At 48.1% G+C, this 23,768-nt stretch overlaps 7 protein-coding genes across 7 annotated transcripts; 5 read left to right on the forward strand and 2 right to left on the reverse strand.

Annotated features, from left to right (window-relative positions):
* Positions 1-4,761: 4,761 nt before the first annotated feature.
* Positions 4,762-6,093, forward strand: PPTG_11394 (hypothetical protein). The gene has a single exon (XM_008906703.1). It carries the CDS (start codon positions 4,833-4,835, stop codon positions 5,991-5,993), a length of 1,161 nt encoding a protein of 386 aa, XP_008904951.1. The 5' UTR covers positions 4,762-4,832; the 3' UTR covers positions 5,994-6,093.
* Positions 6,094-6,411: 318 nt separating this feature from the next.
* On the forward strand, positions 6,412-7,664 carry PPTG_11395 (hypothetical protein; the record flags this gene model as incomplete). The annotated part of the gene is made up of 7 exons (XM_008906704.1): positions 6,412-6,443; positions 6,566-6,679; positions 6,763-6,928; positions 6,989-7,123; positions 7,189-7,290; positions 7,359-7,436; positions 7,506-7,664. The coding sequence occupies exons 2-7, from the start codon at positions 6,618-6,620 to the stop codon at positions 7,662-7,664; spliced, it is 702 nt and encodes a 233-aa protein (XP_008904952.1). The 5' UTR covers positions 6,412-6,443; positions 6,566-6,617.
* Positions 7,665-8,312: 648 nt separating this feature from the next.
* Positions 8,313-9,202, reverse strand: PPTG_11396 (hypothetical protein). Its single transcript, XM_008906705.1, has one exon. The coding sequence runs from the start codon at positions 9,056-9,058 to the stop codon at positions 8,474-8,476; it is 585 nt and encodes a 194-aa protein (XP_008904953.1). The 5' UTR covers positions 9,059-9,202; the 3' UTR covers positions 8,313-8,473.
* Positions 9,203-10,382: 1,180 nt separating this feature from the next.
* Positions 10,383-13,082, forward strand: PPTG_11397 (hypothetical protein). The gene has a single exon (XM_008906706.1). It carries the CDS (start codon positions 10,527-10,529, stop codon positions 12,879-12,881), a length of 2,355 nt encoding a protein of 784 aa, XP_008904954.1. The 5' UTR covers positions 10,383-10,526; the 3' UTR covers positions 12,882-13,082.
* Positions 13,083-13,654: 572 nt separating this feature from the next.
* On the forward strand, positions 13,655-16,461 carry PPTG_11398 (hypothetical protein). The gene has a single exon (XM_008906707.1). The coding sequence runs from the start codon at positions 13,993-13,995 to the stop codon at positions 16,396-16,398; it is 2,406 nt and encodes an 801-aa protein (XP_008904955.1). The 5' UTR covers positions 13,655-13,992; the 3' UTR covers positions 16,399-16,461.
* A 251-nt stretch (positions 16,462-16,712) lies between these two features.
* PPTG_11399 (hypothetical protein) lies at positions 16,713-19,055 on the reverse strand (the record flags this gene model as incomplete). Its single annotated transcript, XM_008906708.1, has 1 exon — positions 16,713-19,055. One exon carries the CDS (start codon positions 19,053-19,055, stop codon positions 16,713-16,715), a length of 2,343 nt encoding a protein of 780 aa, XP_008904956.1.
* A 4,342-nt stretch (positions 19,056-23,397) lies between these two features.
* PPTG_22834 (hypothetical protein) lies at positions 23,398-23,698 on the forward strand (the record flags this gene model as incomplete). The annotated part of the gene is made up of 3 exons (XM_008906709.1): positions 23,398-23,410; positions 23,483-23,503; positions 23,598-23,698. The coding sequence occupies 3 exons, from the start codon at positions 23,398-23,400 to the stop codon at positions 23,696-23,698; spliced, it is 135 nt and encodes a 44-aa protein (XP_008904957.1).
* Positions 23,699-23,768: the final 70 nt, after the last annotated feature.

Consider the following 23,768-nt stretch of genomic DNA (forward strand, 5'->3'; position numbering starts at 1 on the left):
TATTGGATTAGGAGGAAAGACAACGTGGAGCCGCGAGACCGCAGTTATCGACTTACAGATACGAACATCAGCTGGACCTGTCAACCTCTACAAGCTCGAATGTTTGGTCGTGGAGGAAGAGGACCAGTTCTTATTGGGTAAAGCAGTGATGAAAACATTGGGTATCGACGTCAAGCGCGCCTTTGAACAGCTAGCTAATACCAGCATAGATTTGAACCATGACGACATACCTGAGCAACCTGAAGTAGGTCCAGTTATCGAAGAGGAAATCCAGGTAGAGATGGAACGAATGTGCGAGGAAGTCCGCGCGGTGCTGAAAGATCATCAGTACAACGACTTCCGAGAGGATGTGATCAAGCTGAGCAAGAAGTTTGTGCACCTATATCGGACTCGAATTGGGCCAGATGAACCTGCGCGAGTAGAACCACTCGTAGTCACGATGGTGAAGGGAGCAGAGCCATATCGTTGCAAACCCAGACGATTTCCTCCCGCAAAGATTAAGTTCCTTGATGACTACGTCGCACAGCTACTCAAATTTGGGTTTGTCAAGAAAAATAATCTGAGCAAGTGGGCATCTAATGCGGTGCCAGTGCGTAAAGCAGACAACAAGACTGATTTTCGAGTGACCAATAATTACATCGAGGTGAACAAGAGGACGGTTCCAATCGCGGGGACCATGCCGCATATCTCAGTGGTGCTGCGTTTCGTAGCAGGTGTGAAATTTATCGCCAAGTTCGACCTCTTTAAGGGTTTCTGGCAGATTATGCTAGCGGAGGGATGTCAAGAAATGTTTAGCTTCATGACACATGATGGTGTCTACACGCCTCTGCGTGTACCTCAAGGCGCAACAGACTCACCTCTTCACTTTCAAAGCCAAATGCAGACAGCCTACAAGCCACTGCTGTACAAGGGAGCGTTAATCTGGATCGATGACATCATCGTGTACGGTCGTACGGAGGAGGAGTTCCTCACCAACCTGACGCTCTTCTACGAGCTCATCGAAAAGTACAGGCTGAAGCTCAACGCCAAAAAGAGTGTGCTGATTTTGTTCGAAGTTGCCTGGTGCGGTCGCATCATTGACGGCGACGGTATCCGTCAAGACCCGGAACGCCTATCGGCACTTACAGCACTACCCTTGCCAACAACTGCAGCCGATTTACAGCGCTTTCTGTGCGCGTGCAACTGGATTCGAGATTCTATCATTGATTTTGCCCGAGTTTTCGAGCCGCTGCAGATCAAACTTAATGAAGCCTTAACCAACCGCAGCAGGACTAAGCGCTCCGCCCGCGCCGTCACGCTTGGTTGGACGGAGGAGGAGCGACGTTCATACTCTTAAGCACTCCAAAGCATTGCACAATCTGCAAAGTTGTACTTTCCGGAAGATAAAGCAACAATTTGTATGTTGACTGACGCATCAGACTACGGATACTCCATCATTCTAACGCAAGTACGAGAGTGGCAAGCAGACGTGCCCGTGGACAACCAAAAGCATGAACTCCTGATTTGCCAGGGTGGGGTTTTTCGGGGAGCACAATTGCACTGGTCGGTAGTCGAGAAAGAGGCCTATCCTGTGGTGCGAGCATGTGTATCGCTCGACTACATTCTCGAACGGGAAGATGGTTTTAAAGCATTCTGTGACCATTCTAATTTGATCCAAATATTCTCGCCTGCAGAGAGCGTGAAAAAACACACAAAAGGGAAACTTCTACGGTGGGCGCTGCGCATTTCCTGTCTAAGGTACACCATCGAGCATATTGACGGGGAGCGAAATTTGTTGGCAGACATCGTGTCTAGATGGACACCCACCCACAAGTCGCTGGATAACCCAGAGGTGCAGGTGAAAGTCGCTCGAGTCGACAGTCAAGCTACGCTATCGAGACTGAGGCCGATGCAAGACGACAAGTTTTCATGGCCGACGGCAGACACCGTGAAACAAGCACAAGAAGCAGCAGGTATGCCTGGAGCCGGCCACAACCAGGACGAAGACGGACTCTGGAAGCATAATGGAAAACTTTGGCTACCGACGTCTGGTGATTTAATTTTTCGGGTGATGATAATATCTCACTGTGGAATCAGAGCTCACAGAGGTGCGGAGGCTATGCTTCAGATTCTCCGAGACGAATTCGTATTCGACAATATGCGTGAGCTAGTCGAGCGGTTCGTTGCAGACTGCCTCCTGTGCAAGCATATTAAAGGCGGTAAGCTAGTTCAACGTCCGTGGAACATGACTCACACAGCAACGAAGCGCAACGAGTTACTGCACATGGATTTCCTTTTCATGGGGGAGAGCTACGGAGACTTTCAATATGTCCTAGTGCTAAAAGATGACATCTCTTACTACTGTGAGCTGATCGCATGTGAAAGTGCAAACGGTTTAGTGGCGGCGAGTGCCGTCTTAGACTGGTATAAAAGATTTGGACTGCCGGAGATGTGGGTCTCGGACAATGGATCCCATTTCCGAAACACGCTAATGACAGATTTGAAAGGGAGACTGGGAGTACAACAGCGCTTTGTGCCGGTCTACACTCCTTGGCTGAATGGTACGGCCGAACGCGTCAACCGCGATATATTACAAGTCGTCCGTGCATTGCTACTAGAGTTCGAGCTAGATACGAGAAACTGGGTTCACCTTCTCCCAGTAGTTCAATCGAACCTCAACCATACACCCGTCAGATCACTCATGGGCAAGTCGCCGGTAGAAGTTTTCACGGGACTGAGTCGTGAGCCGATCTTGAACGTCATCACGCAGCCACGAGCAGGAGCAGCAGTACACGAGGTAGTCCAACGAGATACACTCAACTGCGAAGAGCAACTAGCCAAGCTTCGGACAAGTCTAGCAGAGCTACACGCAGACATTGCCGACAGAAAGGAAAAGCGGCGACTTCAGCAGAAAGCAGCAAAAAAGGGTGCGGTATGCACATTCAGCGTCGGGGATTTTGTCCTTTGGTCGCGAGCCGACCCAAGAATGGCTGCTGGGAAACTAATGGTTCGCTGGGTCGGACCATTTCGCGTCGCTGAAGAACTACCAACCAGCTTTCTGATCGAGCATCTCCTTACGGGCGAGAAATTTGATGTACACGCGATCCGGTTAAAACACTACGCGGACAACATGCTTGAGGTGACAGAGGAGCTGAAGCACCACATTGGCCTACAAGGGATCAAGCTAGGCGTTCGTGCAATCACCGACGCGCGTTACAATCGACAAGCAAAGGAGTGGCAGCTCCTTGTGGGCTGGCAAGGCCTAGAAGCTGCCGAAGATTCATGGGAATCACTGGACTCGATCTATGAAGCAGTGCCAGAAAAAGTTGCCCAGTTCGTCAGCGGAACCACGAACAGCAGGTTGAAGACATATTTCAGCAATCAGCACAACGACAATGAAGAGTAACCAAGTCTTGGGGGGCCCTGTGGAGCAGCTTGCTCTCAGCAGATTCCAGACTTGGCTACACGGCCGTTGTCCGTTGTTAACGGACAACAAGAAGCTAACGGAAGCACAGCGGTTAGATAGCGAAAGGTCGCACAACCGCTGGCCATGCATGTAGGAGAAAGCTAATACACTATCCAATTCGCCTTCAACAGCCCAAGAGACCACAGCAACGTATCTTGTCAGCCAATGACGGCCGTCTGTCTGATGAAGGACAATGTCTCCTGAACTGCCTTCAGTCGGACAATCTTCCGGAAACCTTCCAGGTACGCAGTCATCAGTATTTGGTATGCGTGCTGATTCAAAATCAAACGTTCATACTGGTTGTTTTAGACAGTATGTTTAAACGGTCTTTACAAGTCGGCCTACATAATTGCCAGTAATCAGATTGACTTGAATTTTGTTTACTATTCGGGTTTCTGAGATCACTGGTTATACAAATTTGGTACTCTGTGACGTTTAAAAAGTCATTAATGACGTCGGTTTAGTGAAATGCACAGCTACGGTAGAGAGGCGTTAATACGTGTTATTATCAAATAACGTTTAAACGGGCACTGTCACTGTCCGAGCTATGGCATAATGTTGATATATCAATATGACACCATCATCGTTCAGGAGAGAGGGTGTGGCATGAGTTGCACATCCTCTTTCGCATTAAATGATGACATTTGCCGGGTGTTATACTCTAATAATCATCATGTTTCCAGCTTCTTCTTATTTACTCAGCAACTACTGTTTAGTTTCATACAGTACAATTGTTGAAGGGTTCGCTGGTTGGAGATGTTAGAAGCTTGTACTAACAAGATGCTAGCATCTCCTTGTGGTTCTAGTACATAGCAATCCGTGAGGTGGATAATTAATTACTAGTTTCAGATAGTCCCCCCCCCCCTCTACCTCTAATACACATACGTTGTCCAATACACGACAGTTTTCGGGACATCAATCTTGATAATATATACCTGTGCTTGACTCCTCCGCGCCCGAAACTCCCCATTAGCGATTTTTCTGGCATCATACTAGTATCAACAGGAGCGAGAATTTTACTGTGTTGTAGCATCTGGATTATCGATTCTTTTTCTTATCCTGTTGCGGAAGTGGACAGATAACGCGTCTTGGCGTGCATTTTACGAAACACACGGATTGGCCAGCCGAACCGTACATTCAAAACAGTTGTGCACACAATGAGACGGTCCTTGATATGCCAACAGTATTTGCGTTATGACATAACGCAAATACTGTTTGTACATTGTGTTGTCTCAGTGAGACTCTCACGCCACATGTGAGTCACGCAGGCTAATAACACCACAGTACGCATACCTGGATGCAACTTTGCTAAAGCGCGACAGCGTCATTCGCCAAGTTATCTTGTCCCGTTCCTTCCGTCACCCGGCACGACGCTACAATCAACAACATGGAGAGCTCACACAATGCCAACCTAATCGAGGAAGCTTTTGAGGCCTTAAAGCATCAGCAGTTGCGCCTCAAAATTCAGCGCCGACGCATGGTACGTTGGCGGAACGAACGAAAGGAAGAGTTGACTACCATCCGAGACGAGATACAGCGTCTCGAGGGTGTCTTGGAAAAGCTCCTTCACACAACACAAGCAAGACTCGATGAACTATCGCCAGAATCCACCTCTGCAGCCTTGTACAAAGTCACCATCGAACGAGCAGCGCTGCAACGAGAAAATCAGCAATTGCATGAAGAAATCAGGCTCCAACTCGACGTCGAAAACAAACTAAAACGCGAGACAGACAAGTTTCTCAGCGAACGACAAGAAGAATCCACGGTAGCGAGGACATCTATGCAACTTGCTCAAGACATCGAAGGGTGGTGGGTCGAATTCCCGAATGGAGAGCCACCCTTCTTCTTCAGCCCGCTTTCAAAAGAGGAGTACCTGGGCAAGTTGAAACAGCGCGAGATCGAATCCGCTGAGCGCCATCTATACACTACTTCCATCGGTAACCTGCTTGGATGGACGGTCGATTACGTGCCACCATTCCAGCTAGCCTCCGGTACAACAATGGCGCATGCACGATTCTCGAAACAACTTCGCTGCTCGCTGACAGAAGCTATCGACACTCTAATAAAACTATACCCAAGCTGGTGGCCAATGGTTATTTCTCCTCGTAGTTGGGGGCGTGAACAGCGTGGTGATTTCTATTGCCGACCACTTCAGAGCTTTGCCATCGATGATCTCATCGATGACCACGTTGTGGTGTGTAACATTCCAGGCAACGTTCACCTTCGGTACATTGCTGTCGTACAAAACAGTCTGACGAAAATGCCGAACGGTAGGCTAGTTGCTAGGCACTGCATCATGATCGTGGACACTGACGCGAACGCTCGCATTCGAGAAGCGGAAGGCCCACAGGATGACGTCCAGTGGGTCCTTGAAGGAGGGGAGAGCTGCATATTCACAGAAGTGGGTGAGAATACCATAAATGTCGTATACGACCAGTGGGCGGAATGCCTGAGTGAGGCACATGGACGGGAGCTGTATGTTGATTGGATTCGGTTTCCGATTCGTTTGGAGAGATTCATCGAACCTGCTCGTATGCTCCAGGGATAGATAAACAAGTTCATTAGGCGTCAGTGTCGATGTAGCCCGACTGTAGCATCGGTAAAATGCGCGTCCTTGTGTAAAAATGCATTTAGTAACCCCGCGCTGCTGTTGCCTCCCCAAATTACAACAATTTGATAACGTAGAATATATGAGGTAAGTAGGAAAGTATAATATCATATCGACTACGTGAATGGCTATGATTAGTATTAACCCTAACGCAAGAGGAGATCACGCAATTTGACCGCCATCCATTGTTCGGGACTTCATCAGCACAACAGAGCCAGATACTATAGGACCTGCGTACAATTATAGACAGACACAAGACACAGCCTCGTGTTTACATGCATATAAGGCTTCTATAGATAAATGTAAATAAACAAAATAGAAGGCCACCATTCATCATCATCACGCAATTTGATCGAGTTGGGAGGTATCGTTTCACCAACTGCTTTTTAGGTGCGTCAGTTTATGCATAGCGTTGTTATCATACGGAAGAGTCGACGCCGGATGCGTGCCGCACGCAATCTTGTATGATTCATAACAGTACCGAATGGAAGGGTTGACATAATTTATGATAGCTTTATCGAATTGTCTCGATATCTCCACTTTCAATTTTCTCACGCTTGTACCATGCCTCCCCGAGTCTCCACCACCAAGCCAGGCCCCCCAGCCTACAACCAGCTCGTGCTCATGTATTGTGTCTAAAACGCGCGGATATTTAAGCTTGGTTCTTGGGGCGTGTGCGTTTGTATCTAATACTGTTGTTACTCTGCAGTGGCGAGAAGTGTTTGTCATTCGTACACGAAAATGCTAAGCAAGGCGACGCCAAGTCCGTCGTGGCAGCGATCGACACATTCGGCTACGAACATCACTGGATGATGAATGTCGGGGATGTCAAGGGAGATCTTCTGGACGCGGAATTAGAAAAAGTCAAGCCAAAGGTTGGTTTGCTCATTACTGTTGAGTACCGTATCGAAGTGAACTCTGGTCTCTGGATACAGATTTTGGTGGAGCTTGGTGGACACCTCGGCTACAGCGCCATCCGTTTTGCTAGCAAGATGAGGGAGCTTTCTGGCCCATCTGCCCACGTTTACTCTTTCGAAATATCACCGGATTTTGCGGCCATTGCCACCAAGGTATGTAAATGTACGCTCTACATCTTAATGGTAACAGATGCGTATAACAGCACATACTTGTGCAGATGATCGAGTATGCTGGACTTTCGGACATGGTGACGATCATTGTGGGGACGTACGGTGACAACTATGAGAAGCTTAAGGAGCAACATGTCGACCACGTTGATGTACGTTGGAGGAGACACTACGTCACGATTTTTGAACCCCCGAATTTACTTAGTTGTCGGTTTTGCAGGTGTTTTTCATCGACCACGACAAGAAAAAGTACAAGAGCGACTTGGAGATCATCGAGCAGTGCGGTTTGCTTCGATCAGTGAGCCATTAAGTGGAAATGTGGTACTGGGACAAGCTGCTGACATTTTTATGATTGTTGAACTGTCAGGGATCCGTCGTGATCGCCGACAATGTCTTGTTTGCTGGTGTCAGCGACTACCTGGAATACATCCGCGGCAGTCCCTATTTCAAGTCCGTGCTGCTCGAGTCGTACCATGAGTACTCCGATCTAAAGGACGCAATTGAGATCTCCACGTACAAGGCGTAGATTCAGATGCCACGCAACCAGCTTATGGGTGTATATCGCTTTGCATCTATCATCGACCTATGGTTTTAAATCAAGGCAACCGTTCATAAGAAGCCCTAGCCCTCGTAAATTTAACCTGTGATACTGGCCTTCTATTTGATTTTTTTGTTTTGTTTTGTTTTACTACCAGGATTCTTTCTTATCCTTTTATTGATTGAAAGCTCGCGTTCAAAGCAATAAAAAAAATGATTCAAAGTTACCTCTATTGTGTTGTGTGTTCTTTTTCGATTTGGTGATCTGGACCTTCAATGCCTGATAAACGGCAAGATATGTTGAATGAGCAAAAAGAAGCTCAAAACGTAGTTTTTTTCTGGTTAGCCCAATCCGAAAAGACTTAAACTACGCAGCTTAGTTTTTGTAATTTTAAACTTTAACACGTGAAAACAACGACTCACACAAAGACGTTTAAACCTCCCAATGAAGTGCTTTTACGCGAGTGGTTGCATCGTTGTTCCTGATATTCTAAGGCCTAACACTCCAAAGACAATAGGTGAGCGCACTGGCTTAAGTTGACCTCCAAATACTTCAAACCAATTATCCCCAAACAATAATTACAGCGATCACACGCGCTTGCATGAGCATAACTAAATGAATTGATTCACTCAACTTTAACTGATGAAGGGTGGCAAATCCATTATAAAGGAGTATTTATGAGAGAACAATTGATACCAGTCTCAACCTGAAGGGTGTAAAACCTAGAATCCATGTATACGTTACAACTACATGTAGTTGTTTTTGACCGCCACCCTCGACTTCTTTCGCCTCCTCCGTTAGTCCTCACCTCCCCTTGGTTCAATTTTGCTCCCATCCCCAGAATTTCCTTCTCCTCCAGTCTCTTCACCTCCCGTAATGCCTTCCTCTTCATCATTTGACGACGATTGCGAGGGGTTTTCCATCGGAGCTCCCACCTCGTCGTCCGAGGATGAGTCCCCAACCGTGGCATCGCCAAACTCTCCGCTGCTGCTTCCAGCGCCTCGTGTACCCGACTCAATGCCCTTCTTGTAGCAATCGATGTTCTCCTTGCACTTCTCCTTGTCCTTACTGAACATGCACCATGTCGACGCCTTGACCGAGCACCAGCCGTAGCCAATCGAGTTCCAGCCAAACTGCGACTCCATTTCTATGGCCTCGTCCTCCGTGGACACTTCTAGCGTCATAGTGTCGCTTCCGTTGCCAGTCATCGCCATCACGTCGACTGCTGCGATGCATCCAACGAACAGAGCAACAGCACCGATAACCCCCAATAAAGTGCGTAGAGTACGACGGCGCTGCCTCATTGTAGCCGCGTCACGCTGCGCTGCTCGCTGGTACGCGGACAGCAGCATCGCCGCTTCCTCTCCACGTTCAGCCCTCATCCCGGACAATGCTACCTCGGTATCAAGTCGAAGAATGCCAACGCCGATATCCGAGACCGAATCTTTGCATGCTAAGATCTTGCCATGCAATGAACGGCTCACAGGTGTCGAGGAGCATAGCCAAGAGACGCTGGAGACCGTTCTCCAAAGCGCCGGATCCAAAGTGACGTCAACGCTCAACCGCACATTCCACGATCGGTGCCGTTTCGAGTAGCAAGGCAAAGAAAACGGATGTGGGGACAATCAATAGTCTCTACTTCCAAATTTAGGTTATCTTCCAAGAACGAAGGCGTGCCTTGAGACGATTGACTTGTCTGAGTATCCTGATAATAGTTTATTCATTTCATTCTCTACGATCTGACTCCGCGCTTTCGATTTACCATAAAATCACCTCGTAGGCTCTAACAGTAGTTTTCGAACGTCCAAGCAGAATACTTCAGTGATCACTCGACCTGCATTATTTCAGCTTATCTAAAATATCGAGCTACATTCTATCGGACTACATTACAATCCGTCGCTCCTTGCTCGATGGGCTTTGGTTCTTTGTCTAGTTATAATACATGTATTACATATTTCTGGGTGCTTCCAAGAACCTATAACGTTTTAAGTTGAATTAAGTTTTCAGTTCCGTATTTTCGTTTCTTACTTGCACATACGAATTCTGGAAAAGATTGGTCGGATGCTGGCCCTTGAGAGTCCAAATATCGCTGTATTCGGGGATGCAGCAGGTAACAAAGTCGAGCTGTGCACGACGGGGCTCTGAAATTTCGAGCCTGGCATGTCGAAAGGTTCAACACTCACGTGGGTGATTCAAAAGCATTTCAGAGAATATCCCCTGCTATAAGCGGCACTATCATTCATAGCATAAGACAGTCTTATCGTTGATATCACCCAATAAGGGCGCCACACTTGCTATTTCGCCGAAAGCTTCGCGTTGAATCAATAGACATGATATGGTGGAGTTGCCGATCTCAACGACGGAGATGTGATAAACCTTCCGTGCAGGAAAACCTACCTGCCACAGTGGACTATTCCATGATATACTTCTTTTTTCATATCGACCATTGAGGTAGTACATGTAGAAGTGCGATCTACACGTAAATACATGAGGCTCTTCTTTTAGCATCAATGGAGCTAAACCTTAGTGATCGAAAACCTACGCTCTGACTGAAGTTGGACAAATGGTCAGTACGCGAGGGAAAGAAGTCAAGATACCGGATACCAAACGAATCGTAGCCAATCGAAAAGTTCACCAGTGGCACTAATGAGTCGTTACGTGAGTCGTGCCCGAGGCTAAGCAAAAAGACTGACATTAACGAAATCCCGACGGTGTACGTACATGTATTCCTGTGAGAGGTAAAGACACGCTGATGTGGCTCGGAGCGTTGAATGTATGATCATGCTCGACCCAGTTTCCAATTTGCGGTGGTCTGAGGTGAAGGATAAAAGGTCAAGAGATTCGTAAAGGATGGCGATGCTAGCTCAATCGACCGTGTCTGCTATCCCAGCTTTCTCCAGGAAGCCGGCAAAAAAACCTAAGACGGAGCACAGATTACTCGTCCACACCGAACTGAAAAAGCGTCTCAGTCTTCTGGATGACCAGAATGGAGGCTTCAATGGATTCGACCGTCTCAGTGATGGCGAAGGTCACCAGAAGGCCCAACATGAACACCGTCGCAGTCTGCTTGATTCACTGGCAATTGACGTGGGTGAAAAGTATCTCGACGAAATCTACCGAGAAGACGGCGGTGATGATGAAGACGAAGGCTCCGGTTATGACAAAAATCAAGCAACAAAGCTTAACGCTCAAGATGTGAAGAAAAACTTGGCATGGCAGAAGGTGAGACAGCACTTGATCGAGGAAGAAGAGAAGGCAGCCATTCGCAACCACACACGCTCACAGCGTGCATCGAGTTCTCTTGACCACTCTTTTGAGGAGACAAACACCGTCAAGCTATTGGATATCCTTGAAAGCACAGGAGAGGATCTCTACAGCAACAGCAGTGCGTCTGACGTGGCAAGTAACGAGATCCAGTATGCGCCTCAAACGCTCGCAAGTCGAATCGATCGGATGGGGAACAAATTGGTCCAATTCTTGCAACGCAAAATTAATGATGACGAAAAGTCCGACGTAACAAGGTCTTGTGTGTCCCAAGCCTCATCTTACGAAGGCAGTCGACCTAGTCGTTGGCTATTGATGTCGTTGGGGCGAGTAACCAAAACTTGTCGACGAAATGAGCTATCAGACGGAGCCATTGCTCAAATCGCCTCGCACTTGGCATCAATCGACCGGATTGTTCAAGAAGATACCACCAGCAGTGGATTTCATCACGTTTCAAACGCACAACGGTCGAACGAATCAAGCGGCTATGAGCTTGGAGACCCGAGGAATCCAGCGCTATACCGCCGATCTAACAAAGCGCCATCCATTCGCTCATCCTTCAAAGCTTTTGTCTCCGCTCAAGATCTGTGTGAAACTTTGGCTGCTTTCAACAATCTGTTGGCGGATTGTGGCCTCAATGGAGTGAACTTGAAGGACCCTTGGCACGTGTACTACCACGTCCGAGCCGCAGTCTACAACATGTTGGGGTACCGTCAGAAGCAGCTCTTCAGGATCCTGGATGCGCGTTTTAGTCTGAATGTGTACAAACAACGCCCGGCAACGAACAAACGCGTATGTATCGTTGGTGCCGGGCCTGTTGGCCTACGTGCAGCGGTAGAGTTGGCTCTACTTGGCGGTAGAGTGTCTATTCTCGAAAAGAGAGCCAAATTCAGCCGGGAGAATAGACTCCACTTGTGGCCGTGGGTAGTCCAAGATCTGGTGTCCTTGGGAGCAAAGGTCTTGATCAAGAACTTCTGCAAGTCAAGGACGTACTTCCACGTAAGTACCCGACACCTCCAAGTTATCTTGCTAAAGGTGGCTCTGTTAGTTGGAGTCAAAGTGTACTCGGCGACCGCATTCCAGTCAATAGTCTCTCCTGCTCCAGAGAACGGAGGGAGTCCGTTCTACAGCATCAAGACGGAGCCACAGATTCCCGTAGTTGAGTACACTGCGGTACTAGGTGCTACTGGTATCAATGACCAGGTCGCAGAACCTGCAGGTATCAGCCGCTTCGTGTTCTCTCAAAAGGAATCTCTAGGTATTGTTTGCTACTTCCCGAACTTGGAGACACCAGAGGAGATGAAAGTCAAAGAGTTCTCGTGGACGGCTAAACTCAAGCATCGCATGTTGTACAGGATGCGGGAGATTGGTATCGATCTGGAGAACATCATGTACTTCCGTGGAGAAATGCACTATCTGGTGATGACTCCGAAACGACAGAATCTGTTGGCTCGAGGTGTAGTGAAGCAGAACTGTCCGAACTCGAAAAATTTGGTGGAGAGTACCAACATCAGTCAAAATGATCTACACGCGTTCGTCAAGCGAGTTGTCGAGTTTGCGGGTATTCCAAGAAAGACGGACTTCACAAGGGTTAACCTATTTGACTTCAGCTCGCTGACTCGTGCTGACAAGCCAGCAAGTGTATTGACTTCACATGACAAGAAACTTTACGTCGGGTTGATCGGAGACGCGTTGTTGGAGCCTGTGTGGCACGAAGGCGTAGGCACTTGTCGAGGCTTTTTAGGTGCGCTCGACGCCGTGTGGATGGTGGCTCAAATCGGAAGGACATCGGACGAGCAGCTCTTGGCTGATCGGGAGTTGGCCTACCGAGTCATGCAGCGAGTGTCCGGCCACCACCGAGACGAACTGCAGAAGAACGTGAGGAAGTACACGGTGGAGCCGACATCGCGTTACATCGTAGATTTCCCTCGAGCTCTCTAGGTTTGTACACTTTGACAACACACGATGAATGAACGAAATGAGTTTTCCATTTTAGAACAGACTCCCTCTGGCTTCGGCTATCATTTCGATTAGAGAGGAAAATCCTAAACGGAATCTTTCCACTCCACTGGAAAGCATTAGTTATCTTTGTTTTTAACTCAGCTAGGCAACTCTACTCAATCTTTAATCTGGCTTTGCTTTAGTGTTGATGCGGGTAGAGTTTCCTTAGTTTTCGAAGTACCCGCCCTTCGGACCGATCAACAAGCGTGAAAGTATCGCTTCGGTTTCGCATCGTGACATTGAGGTTTCTTGTGGGAAGTACGACAGTGATCGGGAGGAAATCTTGCTTGGTCCCGAAGCAGCGACGCGGATGTGCTCAATGGCAAGCAAAGGCGGGCAATCTTAGCATGTACGTTGCTTCTACGGAAACCAGAACACCGTACGTTGTCACTGTGTCAAGTCGAAAGCTTCCATGTTGAAGCGTACAATCATCATTTAACTCCATTTAACCCGAGGTATTTTTTTAATTTATCCAATTCACGAATCACCCACTTGTGTTATAAAGGTTAAGCAGGCGAAAAAGATATTTGGTATAGATCAATTATAGAGGTTGTAATAACGTTTACAGAACTTTAAATTGATTAATTTAGAGTTTAGATATTCGGTATTACAGGTACATATAATATCGCAGCTCCAAATCGCAAGGCTCTACGGATTAATTCCTACAAACTGTATAAAATCAAGTGAGGGTGGACCATCGGCACAAAATGTTGATTGTTGATTGATCTGAGGCTTCGTCGCGACCACGATCTCCGCTAAGATCAACAAATTCGCGTTGAAATGAAGAGAACTTGAACTGCGCGGAAAAATAGTCAGACTCTCATCTACGATGGACCAGCGAGGAATTCGAGATCCATGAAGCGATTCAATCTTCCAGGGAATCGAATGAGCAGAAAGCGCGGTCGTGTCCAGGCCTAAGAAAGTGCGGGTTTAACATGAAGGCTACATGACTCGTCATTTCGGGTTTGTTGCGAGTGTTGCGTCTTACTTTACCTGCTCAGTCTCCATTTTGCAGGCCTCAGTCAAGTTCCCTTTCAACTTCTACTAGAGAATGGCGACACTTACGGCACATTCGCCGTCCGCATTCGCCGGTCACCACAATCTGCACAAGCATCAAAGCCGACCGAACGCCGGACTCCGCGACTCGTTCGAGCGTCGTAGCAGTATCGGTGACAACCATGATGTGTACATCGGTGAAGGTCTCATTGATCCCGACGGGGTGGATGGCCTCGATCAGTTTGGAGAGGATGACGGCGCACCTCCGAAGACGCATCCACACGGTCGTAGACTGCTCGACTACTTAGCGATAGACGTTGGGGAGAAATATCTCGACGATATCTACAAAGAAGACGACAGCGACACCTCGGATGGAGAAGAAAGCGGGTTCTACAGTGACGGGCCTCGGTCGTCAATGCACCAGACTAGACAAGCGGCAGTCAAGCCTCTGAATGATTTGAACCAGTTGGGTCAGATTGAGGAGGAACATCCTACTCCTCAACGTCCGGGGAAGGAGAAGGCGTGGCAGAAGGTGAGACGTCTCCTGGTTGAGGAAGAAGAGAAGGCGGCGACAAAGAAGAAGCCAGTCGCTCCAAGCCGACAAGCGGATACTGCAGGCTACGACACAGTCAAGTTGCTGGATATCTTGGCCCGTTCGGGCACCGAAGACGTGTACAGCAAGAGCAGTTCATCGTCCGAAGCGAGGGAGTCACCACATACCTTTGCTGGCCACATGGGGAACAAAATATCGCGACTGCTTCACCGCAGTCCCGCCCCACACCCACCGTCGTCTCCATTCCATGCAACACCAGCTCAATTGGTGCTGCTGGCGACTCTGGAGCGCGTCAATATATCGTGCCGAACGACCGAGTTATCGGACATGTCGATCGCTCGAATCACTTCCCACTTGACGATGATCGACGAGATTCTAAAGGAAGAAGCGGCTCGAAGACTGAAGCGCGGATCTCGTCGACTCTCAAGCACCAACGACTCGAGTGAGTACGAGAGTGAGAGCCATCAGTCCACCTATTCCGTTGCCAACCCTCGCATTATGGTCGCTCCGAGTGTGCGCAGTACCTTCAAGACGTTCATCGCCGCTCAAGATCTATGTGAAACCCTGGCAGCTTTCAACAATCTACTGGCCGATTGTGGTCTTAACGGAGCTAAGATGCAGGAGCCTTGGCATGTCTACTTCCACATCCGGAATGCAGTGTACAGCAGACTGGGATACCGTCAGAAGCAGCTCTTCCGACTGCTTGATGCACGGTTCAATCTGGACGTGTACAAGCAAAGATACGCTTCTAAACAAGGCGTGTGTATCGTAGGTGCCGGACCTGTGGGCTTACGTGCTGCGGTCGAGTTGGCACTACTCGGTGCTCACGTGTCTGTACTGGAGAAGAGGACCAAGTTCAGTCGAGAGAACAGACTTCATCTGTGGCCGTGGGTGGTTCAGGACTTGGCGTCGTTGGGAGCGAAGGTTTTATTCAAAAACTTCTGCAAGTCCAGAACGTACTTCCACGTGAGCACCAGACAATTGCAGATCATTGTACTCAAAGTGGCTCTGCTGGTTGGGGTGAAAGTGTACTCTGCTACAAGCTTCGAGTCGATTGTCGCTCCTTCATCGGAGAAGAACGGTAACCTCTTTTACAGCATCAAGACGGAGCCTCAGATTCCAGTGGCAGAGGTTACAGCGGTACTTGGAGCCACCGGAGTCAACGATCAGTTGGCAGCTCCAGCAGGTATCAATCGCTTCGTGTTTTCTCAGAAGGAATCTCTGGGTATCGTCTGCTACTTCCCCAACCTGGAGACACTGGAGGAGACCAAGGTCAAGGAGTTCTCGTGGACAACTCAGCTGAAGCACCACATGCTGGACAAGATGCGTGAGATTGGCGTCGATCTGGAGAATATTGTGTACTTCCGAGGTGAGATGCACTACCTGGTGATGACTCCCAAGAGGAATAACTTGCTGCTTCGAGGAGTGGTGAAGCAGAATTATTCCAACTCAAAGGATCTGGTCAGGGACGACAACATTAACCAGAGTGTACTGCACGCATTCGTCAAGCGTATTATCGACTTTGCCGGGATCCCGAGAAGAACGGACTTCACTCGAGTTAGTTTGTTTGACTTTACTTCACTAACGAGAGCTGAGCAGGCTGCAAGTGTAATCTCTTCACACGGCAAGAAACTCTACATTGGACTGGTGGGAGACTCGCTGCTGGAGCCTGTCTGGCATGAAGGAGTCGGCACTTGTCGAGGCTTCCTAAGTGCGCTGGATGGCGCATGGATGATCGCCCAGATCGGGAGAAAGTCGGATGAAAAACTGCTGACGGATCGCGAGTTGGCCTACCAAGTGATGCAACGTCTGTCAGGCCACCATCGTGACGAGATGCAGAAGAATGTGCGGAAGTACACCGTGGATCCCAGGACTCGGTACTTGGTCGACTTTCCTCGTGTTGTGTAGACTGTATACAATATCACTTCTGAAGAATTATATCGATAATGTATTATTTTCCATGTATTTTTTCTGATTTCGTATTGTAATTTTAAATTTAAAGAATCTGTAACATATTTTTCTGAAGCTAAAAATAAATTACTGAGCAGTAGGAGTGGTTAAGCAGCAATACTGATGTCTGCATCAAAGCTACATTTGTCTATTTTTCCTCTACAACACTGGATTGTAACAGCACACTAATCACGATACTTTTGTGATCTAAGTACTGATTTGGACGTACATGCTCTAACCAGCACCAGCTCACGCTATTGCTATTGCTTCACTCAGCACACGCCTCTGTAACGCGTTTTTGGATCCACCGTGTACTTCCTCACGTTCTTCTGCATCTCGTCGCGGTGGTGACCGGACAGACGCTGCATCACCTGGAAGGCAACATGTCGGTTCGCCAGTAGCTGTTCGTCTGTCTTCCTTCCGATATGAGCGATCATCCAGGCGCCATCCAACGCACTCAAAAACCCTCGACAAGTACCAACACCTTCGTGCCATACAGGCTCCAACAACGAATCACCGACCAGTCCAACGTAGAGCTTCTTACCATGTGAAGACAAGATGCTCGCAGCCTTATCAGCTCGTGTTAGCTGGCTAAAGTCGATCAGATTAACCCTCGTGAAGTCCGTCTTCCTTGTGATACCAGCAAACTTGACGATATTCTTGACAAACATATTGAGAGCGTCAGGATTGACGTTCTCCTTTCTAACCAGATCCTTCGAGTCTGCATAATTCTGCTTCACCACGCCATGGATCAGTAAGTTTTGGCGCTTTGGTGTCATGACGAGGTAGTGCATGTCTCCTCTAAAGTACACGATGTTCTCCAAATCGATACCGACGTCGCGCATCTTGTCCAGCATGTGATGCTTGAGTCGAGTGGTCCACGAGAATTCCTTCGTCTTCATTTCGTCAGTCGTCTCCAGATTTGGGAAGTAGCAGACGATACCCAGTGACTCATTACGTGAGAACACAAAGCGGGTGATACCTGCAGGTTCAGCGATCAAGTCGTTCGTACCGGTTGCACCGAGTACAGCAGTGTACTCTGCGACTGGGATTTGAGGCTCCGTCTTGATGCTGTAGAATAAATTACCGCCATTATCGTGAGGAGAAGGAGAAACAATCGCCTTGAAGCCTGTAGCTGAGTGCACTTTGACGCCAACTAACAGTGCCACCTTGAGTAAAACCACCTGAAGTTGTCGTGTACTCACGTGGAAATACGTTCGGGATTTGCAGAAGTTCTTGAACAGAACTTTCGCCCCTAGAGACGCCAGATCCTGGACGACCCACGGCCACAGGTGGAGCATATTCTCACGACTGAACTTGGTGCGTTTCTCGACAACTGTCACTTTACCACCAAGGAGTGCGAGCTCAATGGCAGCACGCAGACCCACGGGACCAGCACCGACGATACACATGCGCTTATTGACACAAGGCCGTCGCTTGAATACGTCGAGACTGAATCGCACGTCCAACAGCTTAAAGAGCTGTTTGTGGCGGAAACTGAGCTTGCTGTACACGGCATCTCGGATGTGGTAGTACACATGCCACGGCTCCTGCAACTTGACGCCGTCGAGGCAACAATCGGCCAGCAGATTGTTGAAAGCTGCTAGTGTATCGCGAAGATCTTGACAGGAGGCGAAACCTTTGAAAGAATCTCGAACTGTTGGCGCCACATCCGCTTGGGGGTGGGCGGGTGGTATGTCTACCACTGAATACGTGTCGAGTGAGTCATTCGAGTCGTTCGACGCCTGTGTGCTCGAGAGTCGACGGGCTCTGCTCTGGTTGGCACTCATGTCCTCACGCACGACCTGGTCAATGGAGTTCAAATGCTCTGAAACGCGAGCCATAGTCTCTTCTGACAGCTCCATCCTCTGACAGGTTTTGGTTACTTGTTCTAACGTTGCCAACAGCTGCCATCGGGTAGGCGTGTTCGCGCTGTATCCTGACAAAGAACGCGACGATTTCGAGCTGGTACTCTCGTTGTCGGATACACTCCCTGCTCCCAGGAATTGGGCGAGTTTACTTGCAAATGTCTGTGGTGGCTGTACTTCCACCTCAGGGCGTGTTCTGTTGTTCTTGGGCGAAAAGAGTTGCGGTGGCTGCGGTGGCTGCGGGGTATACGGCGCCATGGAATCCAGCAGTTTGACAGTATTGCAGCTCTTGTCATCACTCGCTTCACTACGAACAGCAGAGCGTTCGACGGATCGACTGATGCTCTTGGCATGTCGTCGCTTGTGCGTTGAGGCCTTCTCTTCTTCTTCTATCAGAAGCTGCCTCACCTTGAGCCAAGCCAATTCTTTCTCCGTCCGAACTCGTTCCTTGTGTCCAACCTCGTGACTATTGATCGAAGACACAGCCAAGTGATGCCGAACCTGTTCTGCCGCTTTATCCTCGTCGGCTCCGTCTGTATCTTCCTTGTAAATATCGTCGAGATATTTTTCCCCAACGTCGATTGCCAGATCATCCAGAACCTCACGACGCCGTTGAGGAGAGTTCTGGTCGATGTCGATATCTCCGAGATTGTCTAGGCTATCAAGCCCGTTCGGGTCAATGAGACCTTCACCGATGTACGCTACACGGCGATCCATCGCTCTCGGACGGTCGAACGGGTTGTGCATCGGAACTCTACGATCAACGCCGTTCAAGTTCCTGGTAGACTGGCCTGATGATGCCATTGTTCACGGTCGCGACTTGCACAGATCACGATAAAATCGACACTGGGGAGACGGTGGATATTTCGCAGCACGAAGCTTGCGCCACGAGCGCATGATGGATTGGAGACACGTTGACGTTGCTCCTTTGAAGGGACGACACGGAGCTGTGATCTCCATCCAACTACGAGCCATGCCGGGTTTTCTACACAACATACGGGAGTGATGAATAAGATTCCTGTGTGCTCTCGTCTACATGTATACCGTTCAGACAGTCATGCTCGAGCTTGTATATGTACAGACAAGCGTTTCCTTCGTACTTGCATTAACCAGACAAGTTGCATGTACTTTAGACTTATCTAACAGTAGAATTTCTAAATACATACATTATGCTACCGTGATTCATGTATGGGTCGTATCCGTTTTCGCGTTGCGTCGTGACAAACGTAGACAGTCAGGAGTTGAACCAGGTGGTCGTCAGGAAAGCTTCGTGATGTCGAGTCACGCCAACCAATGGCGGTGCGTCCGGTGGTCCGCCGTTGATGCGGCGTGTGGACTCAGCAAGCAGAGTGCCGTCGCGTTGACTAGGGAGTGTTTATTACCGTAGTTGACAAATACACAGCTTCGTGTCCTCCCGGACTCGGACGAGAAGGACACAAAATTGCTTTATCAGGTGACAGTATTGAAAAAGTTGAGGAAGGGAAGGAGAGCCTCGCCACCGAAATGGCCATCAACATCTAGCGGGAATGGCGACATACATACGTTACACGCACATTTACAGTAGTGAAAAGGCGAGCTGGTGCGTTTGTAATCTCACCTTCTTCCAGGCTAACCTCACATTACTTTGCAGACCGGTACGGATATTCTTTAGTGCTGCTGCTTTTGCTCATGGTTTATCGTGCTTGTCGGAGAAAGTGTTTGATGCACCGGAAAGTGGACGCGAATTAGACAACCACTGATAATCGTTGATACTGTTCGTACACGAAGCTTAAATTGTGACGCAGGCATCAAAACTCAATGACTACATAATATACTTAAGTACAGGAGAGCCTCGTGGCGTCCTGAACGTGGATTTGAACTTGTGTCGGACACTCTCTTGAGACAACATGCGATGTGTGAGTGGACAAAACATGTGATGGTGAGCTCGGCTAAATACGGAAATATAAGGTGGACAATCCACCTTTTTTCTAGACTTCTACTCTTTGAAATTTATTTCAGAACTAAGGAAGGATCTAACAGGGGGTATGATTCTCCATGAATGAATACCTGGTGCTTTACTGCCTCTCAACATGATAAAAACAAATTCTAAGTAGCTCAGAAAATGATCAAAGTCGATGAAAGAAAACCCCGAAGAGTTCATAGATTTAATGCGTGTCGTTCGTGGCATATGAATAGCGCCTCTAATTCAACGATAAATCTTTCTGTTAATTATAGTAAAAAAAAAAATAACGCAATTTGGTTAATCATTATCTGGCCATGTATGTAGTCAATGACCAACAAGGAGTAGAAGCAACACAAAGCTCACTGTGTACTACGTAGTACTGCACACTGTATTGAATTTTGCGCTTTCTCTATGACAAACAAGCCCGAAGAGTCTTTGTACCTAGCTATGCGCCAGCAATAAAAGGTCAACCGCAGAGCACTGGATAAAGATAATTACCAGCTATAAAAACGATTGTATATCATGGAGCTCGGGTTTTCATCGACATCGACATCGACTCGGCAAAACGCAAAGTAGGCGATGTACTATGGCTTATGTCTATGCCGTTGATATATGCCAGCATAATAGTCTCAACTGAATTCGCGAGAGTTTTTATTATAAAGTTATTCTGCCTGACGTTGGTTTATCCATTTTAGTACAGCCGTTCAACGAAAGTAGCCAACACAAGCTTAACTCGTCGAGTTAATGACTATTCAGCATTAGCTCGAAAAGTAAGCCATGTAAATCAACGATGAGTTAATCTTTACGATTTGATAACTACGAGTTACAGCCGTTTTGCGCGTAAAGCACAATATGAAGCCGAAACTATAATATAGTTTCGTGGGTACGTCACCGAAACGGTTCAATTTTGCAAAAGAATTTTGTTTTTTTCTCATTAATTGGGCTCCAAATCTGTCCACATAATTTAAAAACTGAGAAAAGTATGTACTAACGTAAGATATTGTTTTCGGATGTGGTATAATATCCACTACATTCCACAATCCTTACAAAATAAGTTCGCCAATAATAATGCACGATTTCCCGCATTTTATCCAATGGTCGGGTCGCGAGAATAACCGCCCACATTCCGACCATATTTAGTTGGAATCTTTTTAGAATATGTTTTAGCCCATACAAAAATTTATATAAGTGCATATTCCAAAAATATCATGAGGTTTCCAACCGAGTGATCGCAGCGGTTTTGTTTTAGTGAAAAGAAAATTTGCAGAGCTATGAGCATGTCTATCGCATCGCTAGCACCTGCCAATAGCAAGAAGGCTCGCGTGACGGCGATTAACTCCTTCACCGCATTTCTTTCGTCAGAGAACATTACACTAGATGCGGCTCACAAACTTATCGGCGCTGACAAAACCGGTAAGGTGCTTCGAATCATACTAGATAAATATGCATACTCGTTAGCTAGATCGACAGACAAAACTCTATCTACGAATACGTGTCTTGCCTATTTCGGAAACGTGAAGAATTGGCTATTAGATAAGTATCCTCAACAAGGTGGAATAATGAAGCCGCAGCTACAAAAGGTTCTCTCTGGGCTTGGTAAATTTGTAGCAATCGAGAGGATGGAGCGTTTGAGAAGAAAGCTCCCCCCTGCTCCAAGCAAGACTTAAAAATATTGTTCGCCTACTTTATACGTCTGAATCTGCTGAGAGTATCTATCCGGATGCAGCTCTGGTTGTGGTGCTGCGGTATTTATACGGACGTAGCTCGAACGCAGAGCAACTTGAGAAAATAAAATAGCTCTCGATTGTACCTGGTAAGCAGATTGATTATTTTTTATTTATTTATTGGCAATTACGTCAACTGGAGCCTTACAGTATGTAGGTGGCATTCTCTTTCTACGCTTTAAGTGGATTAAAACAGCTTTGCTACAAAGTATACCCTTGTTTAAGGACCCGACAAGTTTTTAACTTGTCCACTATTCATTTTAGCTGCTGCTCTAGCCATACAGAATGCGCCAAGCAAACATCTATTTCCTCAGTTTACCATACCGCAGCTAATGCTGGCGACGTAGAAGAGCTCATTCTCGTAGAGCTTCTCGAGGCAGACGACACCCCCATCCTTCCCAAACGTGCAACAGTCGCTAGCTTCCTGGTGCACACGCGTATGTGAACCGATTATTGGTTAGAGTCAAGAGTATTCCAGATAAGAAGCAGGTAAAACTCACACAAGGAATCTTTTCGTCGAGGAGCTGTCATGCACGCCAACGATGGAACTCTGGCAGAAAACTAGATTATAGAGCGAGGCGGTTGGCAGCTCGATCGCGTCAATAAGGCGTTTGGGTACATGTTGGGTACAACGCAGGCTGATCACCAAGTTGCGCGTGTCCTGAGCGGATGGAAACCAATAGACGGCGCTCACCTTCCTTCGTTGTGTATCTTGGAGCCGCCTGTGCCAAGCACTGCATGGCCTACATTTCACGAGCTCCCTGGGCTTTGCAGAACCTGCCATGAACCTAAACGAAGACGTTGCAGAGGTAATGTCAGCCACCCTCATCATGTACTACCCCGACATGTTGCTGCTTTTTCATGCGAAGGCGCGCTGGTTGCCCGCATTTGGGCGGTTATGTCAGCACGGGCCATCGGGGAAGCGGAAATACTTGCAGGGAGCACAATCCGCCGTGCTTTCATGCCACCATCAGCGATAACCAAGCCCAGCGAGTCTCACTCCGCCCAGGTGTTAAGCCTCATGAAGCGCCAGTCCGAGCCGATCAGCGTTTTAATCCTGCAAAATAAGCGCCTAGAGGAACGACTGTTAGCTGTAGAGACTAAGTTGCACTCACCGTTAGAAACGACAACACAAAAAGAGCAGATAAGTGCAGCAATGTCGGCTACAGCCAAACCTGTTGCGGCTCGTGTATCACAGCATGATCCACAACTTGCGATCCAAACTGTTCGTCCAAGGAAGAAGGGCTCGTAGCCTCTTGCAGCAGTCTGGTACGAATGGTTTACGGTCGAGCCCCGCGTTTATGCCTCGTGTTCTGTGAAGAAAACGACGCTGTACGAGCTTAGACACACCGCAGGCTACATGATGCTATTCTTACCCCATGGGTTTTCACTTTATGCTTCGTCTGCTGCGTTCAAGAGCGCGATGATCGCGCTTGGTGCGAAAGCGCAAGTGAACACTGTTGGAGCACCAGCAGCAAGCTGACGACGACGAACAGGTCACTGAACAGATGATCTAGCGTCATCACGAGGTAAGCCTGTGCAACCGACGAGTGAGCCACTGCGAGATGCGCACACGGGCGACAGAGTGACTGCGAGGGGCTAAAGGAGCGACGGATGTCCTAGCGACATCAAGCGGGAACGAGGTGGGCAACACGGAGGGTCAAGAAAGCGGCTCGGACTTCGACGAGATGGAGTTGACGAGGCGGCCTCCTGTGTGCATGTAGTGTCAGTCAGATGTTAGTTTGGATTTTAAGCGGCCCACCGACTCAATCACTTTCCAACTCACCGCCTCGA

The sequence above is a fragment of the Phytophthora parasitica genome (genome assembly GCF_000247585.1).
Source record: "Phytophthora parasitica INRA-310 unplaced genomic scaffold supercont2.24, whole genome shotgun sequence".
Lineage (NCBI taxonomy): Eukaryota > Oomycota > Peronosporomycetes > Peronosporales > Peronosporaceae > Phytophthora > Phytophthora nicotianae.